Source organism: Ostrinia furnacalis, unplaced genomic scaffold (assembly GCF_004193835.3).
Source record: "Ostrinia furnacalis isolate ACB-3 unplaced genomic scaffold, ASM419383v2 OfSCF1126, whole genome shotgun sequence".
In the NCBI taxonomy this organism is placed as follows: Eukaryota; Metazoa; Arthropoda; class Insecta; order Lepidoptera; family Crambidae; genus Ostrinia; species Ostrinia furnacalis.
The window spans coordinates 1073604-1079603 of NW_021131365.1; the positions used below are offsets into that span (position 1 = coordinate 1073604).

Sequence of the window (6000 nt, forward strand, 5' to 3'; positions counted from 1 at the left end):
TATTGGGGCTGCACCTAGGTAAAATCGAAAATTAAAATTGTTAAAGCAAAGTTACCACTTCAGGTTTTTTTTCAACTAAAAAATATAATTACATAGGGTTACGTTTAGATAGTTTTGAAAACCACTAGGGTTTGAAATAAAGCTAACGAGTTCACAATGTATGTTATTACTTGTATATTCTGTACCTATTTCTGTCGCTGCCGAATAGGTAGAGTTAATGAATATGTAGATAGAAGCGCTTCGAATACTTATGTAAGTATAATTCAAATGAATTTATTTTTATTCCTAAATGCAAATACATGAGGTCCACAACAATACAATAATAAAAATCGGCTGTAAGTAAACACACACTCGATATTTTGTGTTACCATCAGCACTAAAAACATTTTATTTCAATCTAATTCTCTCAAAAAGGAAATAATATTAATACTTAAATGATTACTTGATGAATAAATTATATTAATTAAATTACCGTAAGTAACATTTTTTTGTTTAATCGGAATCAGAAGTCAATTAATTTGACACAAGTGCATACTTAATGAAGTTATAAGTTCCGCATGCATTTTATATTGACGATACTCCTACGCAAGTCTGGTTCCTTATTTTAGAAATTGTCCTTATTAAGTAGGTACCCTAGCTCTACTGTCCATATCATGGTGTTTTTTGCATTGGTTTTCAACCTTATTATGATAAGCAAATGTGGTTATTTTTCTTTAATTACAAATTTACTAATAGTCCCATTAACCCCTCGTGGTAACCACCTAATCATTAACTCAATCATTAATTAGTGAGTTCACCACAATGGATATCGAGTCGGCCAGTCCGACCCCTTCACCGTTCGGGTGTTAACCATATCCCGGTCCTACACTACAGTTTGTTGCGGCGCTTCTTCTCAGAAAATGTTGGTCTCAAAGCGCTGGTAGGGTAAAAAGATTGAGACATGTACCTGGGCTCCTTAAGAGCAAAATATTTGACGATTTGTAAGTACTATTTAAATAGTCAATTTTTGACGTTGACTTTGATTGCAGGCAGATCCAGGACCCGGCGTCGCAGCGGCTGACGTGGTACAAGCCGCCGCTGACGGTGCTGGTCATCAAGAAGGTGCACGACGCCACCATCCTGGCGCCCTTCGTGCAGCTCGTGCACTGGCTGGTTCATGTGAGTGACTTTTTTATTTATTGTATGCATGACAAGGCAGGTATTTGACCGCAATCGCACCTGGTGTTAAGTGAGATGCATTCTAGGACATATATGCCCTGTATGTGCCTAGTCACTCTCGCCTTGAAAAGGCCCGGATTATAGTTTTCAGGAAAGACTACAGCAGGCAGCGAATTCCATAGTCCCCTAGCTGTTTGCATTATAAAAGTCATCGAAACGCTCAGTGCGAGCTTGTGGAATGTTGACAATGTAGGGATGGTACGCTAACCTGCGTCTGGTTCCCCGGTGATGGAAGGGAACTTATTATTACAGCTCATTCCCTGGGTACAGGCCTCGCGATCGAGGGGGTTCTGTCTGGTCAAAACATTTTGAACAGCAACCCTATTATTTTTTCAATTGCCCTTTCCTTTTTTTTTTTTGAGGGGTCCCCCTTAGTTCAGAGCAGGGCCCCCAGTAAGTAAAATATACGTCCCGTACATAAAAAATATCCTGAGACATTTTACATAAACAAACATAGCCGTCTGGAGTCTGGACTATGAAAGCTTGTACTCGTACCTACTGTGTTAGGGGTAGCAAACAACGGATGTAAATTATTTTATTCTGAATAATATAGATGAGGTGCACATTCTACAAAAAAAAAGATTGATGATCTGCGAAAAAATTGCACTTTGTTTTTTTTGTGTTTGTGTTACATTTTTATGACACAAACAAAGTGTAGGTAAATTTTCCGCATTTTTAGGTAATAATAGTTACAAATGAAGCTACGTGCGATATTTTTATCAAAACAATTACATTGTAGAGTTTGGATTTCATAATTGAATAATGATAAGAAGCATAGGAAGATTATCGTTAAACTACTAATATTAACATAAGAAAAATCTTATACAAATGGATATGAACTGCTGGAATAGCTGGAAACTAATCACGAGTTCAAGGAAAGCCGCATCAGAGATGATTCAAACCCGCCCTAATTATAGCGTTCTCCAGGTTGATTCAACTTTGTATCGGTTTGTTGACTCAGATCCACCAGCCCGATCGATCCCCAATCGAAGAAACAAAATGGTATAGCAATAAAACTGAAACTCTTCAGAAACGCGTGACTTTCTTTTGTTTTAAACTTTCATTAGTCACGAATTGAAATTAACTCTAATGGATTTTAAGATAAAAACATAGCTAATGTTTATTGCATTAGTTAGGTATTGTGAGAGAGTTATGTTATTTATTTTATTTTACTAATGAAGTTTTTCTTTTTCTTTCGCTTAAGGATTTTCTGTAATTATTTTCATTATCGAACCCAAATCGTTAAAAATATTAACTGTCAAACGACACGGTTAGCTTCTACAAACTATTTTGAAACTCGAGAAGTAACCACTCTTACTTGAGTGAGTCACGGTAGCAATAAGTCGATACGACCTTTCGAGGCAATAAAGTGTCGGATTTTGAGTTTAGTAGTTCTTTAGTAGGTACCCGTTCAAATGCAACGGATTGCGATTAATGTACTGAAGGAATTATTAATATTTAAAGCACTTAGGCCGCTCAAAACTCTAAATTACTCTAAAACGCTCACTAGAAGTTCATACAGATCGGCCGGCCGTGCGGAGCGTGTCCGCACCGGACGTTCCGCGTGACACTAAAACCTTAACTAAAACCAGCCTTAGAGCGAAAAACAGTCTGCGTAATCCCGTTAAAGATTATGTCAAAGGGACTGCTATGAATAAGTCATCCAAGTCGATGGCCACTAGACGAGTAATTAATTAAATATCCCCGGAAGGCGGCTAACGTGGGCATTTAAACCGAGGACGCTTGTCCCTCACGCGAACCTCGATCGATACAACATACAACGACCTCATACTCGTACAATTATAATTAGCGCAGTAGACGTGGAGGTGACCTAACTACGTTTCGTTGTCCTAACACAAAAAACCTGTACTTACTTACTAGACTAGCATCTGCCCGCGACATCGTACGCGTGAAAATACTTAGATTAAATTATATTTCCAGTTTTTGCAACATTTTGCTTTACTGCTCCGCTCTTATTGGTTGTAAGGTGATGTTAATAGCGTAAAGCCTTCCTCGATAAATGGGCTATCCAACACGAAAATAACTTTTCAAATCGGACCAGTATTAGTTCCTGAGAATAGCGCGTTAAACCAAACAAACTCTTCAATAGTAAAATTTGTAACATTAGTAAATTAGTAATATTAGTAGGTACCTACTTAGTAGGTAGATTAGTATAAGATATTTGTTTCTTTGTCCAGCCAGAAATAAATTAGCTGTAGAGAACTTGATTGATTTTCTGGACACACATAATGGTGCAAACTATGTAAATAATTAAGATTTTTATTTAAAAGATGTAGTGTCTCTTGGACACCACTTTGCCTTGATAAGGGATATATCAAAAACAAAGGTTGATCAAAGCCACCCACGTTATGCGAGGTGGCTTTGATCAACCTTTTGTTAATGAAACGGCCATTTGTTTTTATTACACTACTTATGTATTTGCAACAAATAAAAAAAAATAAGTTATCTATTAGATTGCCGCGCACACGCCAAATCATTCCACATTTTCGTTGCCTCCCATCCCATTCAACATTCACATATGTATGTCAAGATGTCTGTGTCCATATCTAGATTTGAGTAGGTCTACTCAACCTGCTTTCCTTGTGTAATTAGATCGAATGCAACTCGCTTTCCCACTTCGACCGATATTAGCATACTCGTACGACGCATAATAAAGGGCAATCCGATGTCTGGCCGGCCGATCTGGATTGTTTTTAAAATGATCTTTGTTTCTTCGGAGGACCATGTTATTTTGGTGTCAAAATAAATCACAATCTTCTTTTTATAAATCCCCTGCCTTTGCAGTTCTTTTTTAGTTATTTTGTTATAAATCATTCGGGGTGTTCGGGATGCTTAATCAATAATTTTTGGTGGATAATATCTGATAATATTATTGAAACTTTAACCAGATATTAAATTATTATTATTTAGGATAGTGATTTTTTTTTTAGTTAGAATAACTTTATAGCCCTGTGGAATTTTTGAGACTGTTCAATTCAACACACTTTCTTTATTTAAAATCTAATTGCCTCAAATGGGATTGAATTCCCGACCTTTCGCGTGCCGGGCGACTTTTAACACTGCTCCTTAACTTTTTTATCATCGTCTTCTTTCCAGGACAAAAGCATGGTAGTGTTCGTAGAAGCAGCGGTGCTGGATGACACGCTGCTGGCGTCATACGGCGACTTTTCGTCGGTGCGCGAGCGCCTGATGACCTTCCGCGCGGGTACCGACGACCTGACAGACAAGATCGACTTCATCATCTGTCTAGGTGGAGACGGCACTTTGTTACACGCCAGCTCGCTGTTTCAGGTAAACGAACTAAGTTTCAATTGAGTCAAGGAATTTGCGAATGAGCTAAATGCCATTGACAAAGTAACGAAGTTCATAGCCGACTCCACGTAGCAGCAGCAGACTGTTCAGCAGTTTCAGAAATAACTTTAAACATTATGTTGCTGATTACGAATGGTATTTCATAGAAATACATAGAAACCAGTAGGGTCCCGACAAAACGTCGTCTGCTGCTGGTACGTGGAATCTGCTACTAAATCATACCTTTACTGCTTAGTTATAGTCTTTTTCACCTAAGATGATCCGTATGACGTTTCGAGTTTGAAAGATTTAGAGATGTCACATAACTAAACCATAGCGATTTATCTATCGATTTTTTTCGAAGAGTTAGTAAAACCTACTTTTAGAGAAATATTTTGTATAGGTGTTATTTAACAAAAAACATGTTTTTTACAATTACAAATATTATTGTAACAATTTTTTATTGATAATATTCAAATTTCATGGTTCATGTTCAAAAAAACGATTCTTAAAAAGTACTGGTTGTGTTTCTTTAAAGTAAAAACCATTAATTTATTTTTAATGCGTTTATTAAAGTCAATAATCGAAAAATATAGTTGACTTTTGTGATGTTTTTAATAACTAAGTATTCACTGCAANCGATCCTGGCGGGACCAGCGTCCCCCAGGTATCTAATTTTGTAACCATCTCACAAGGTTCTGAAACCGAAGGATCTCAAAGAGACACTGATTGTTCGGATGCTGGTCAATCTAGCTCTACTCGGAAACGTTCTATAAACCGCAAGTATTGTAAACATTGCAACAAAAAGAGGAAACATAGGTCAAATTCATCGAATGAAATTAACAGTTGTTTATGTGAAACGGAAAGTAACCAGCCTAATATCTTTATTAATCCGCCTGATAAATTTGTAGTTCCAAACTCTCCCATGTCGGAACCCATTCCAATGAACTCCACTGAAAGCCCAAATCCTCGTGTACCGACTTTTGTAGGCAGATCTCGCTACGAAGCTTCTGATGCAGCCCCTTACTTAATTCATGTGCTTAAAGATCAAGACCCATCAAATGAGCGTCCATCTAACATTCACCCGATTTCATTTGGCCAATTTTTGAAAAAGAACAAGTTTAGAAATATAGTTAATGGCAGTTTGAAAAAAATTGGTAGAAACCGTATTGTAATTTCTTTTTCAAATTTTGAGGATGCAAACAGTTTTGTCTCAAGTGCATTGTTAAAACAATATAATTACAAAGCATTTATACCAGCAGCTAATGTGACCCGTATGGGAGTGGTTAGAGGAGTGCCAACTGATTGGACTGATGATGAGGTTAAAACTAGTATATCAGTTCCCATAGGTTGTGGTGATATTTTAAAGGTCAGACGGTTTAAAAGGAAAGTAACAAGTAATGGTAAAACTGAATTTGTCCCTACTGAGACTGTTGTCCTGACCTTTGATGGCCAGGTCTTACCTAAGCG

The 6000-nt window shown here is 37.2% G+C and overlaps 1 protein-coding gene across 4 annotated transcripts in view; it reads left to right on the plus strand.

The window, feature by feature from the left end:
• The window catches only part of LOC114351279 (NAD kinase-like), a 40329-nt gene extending 35760 nt beyond the window's left edge, over positions 1-4569 (plus strand). For all 4 annotated transcript variants that reach the window (XM_028302427.1, XM_028302426.1, XM_028302425.1 and 1 more), the window contains 2 exons: positions 1029-1158; positions 4336-4569. In XM_028302427.1, the coding sequence (XP_028158228.1) occupies positions 1029-1158; positions 4336-4554 (349 nt within the window). In that variant the 3' untranslated portion in view covers positions 4555-4569. The remainder of the gene's footprint in view (positions 1-1028; positions 1159-4335) is intronic.
• Positions 4570-6000: the final 1431 nt, after the last annotated feature.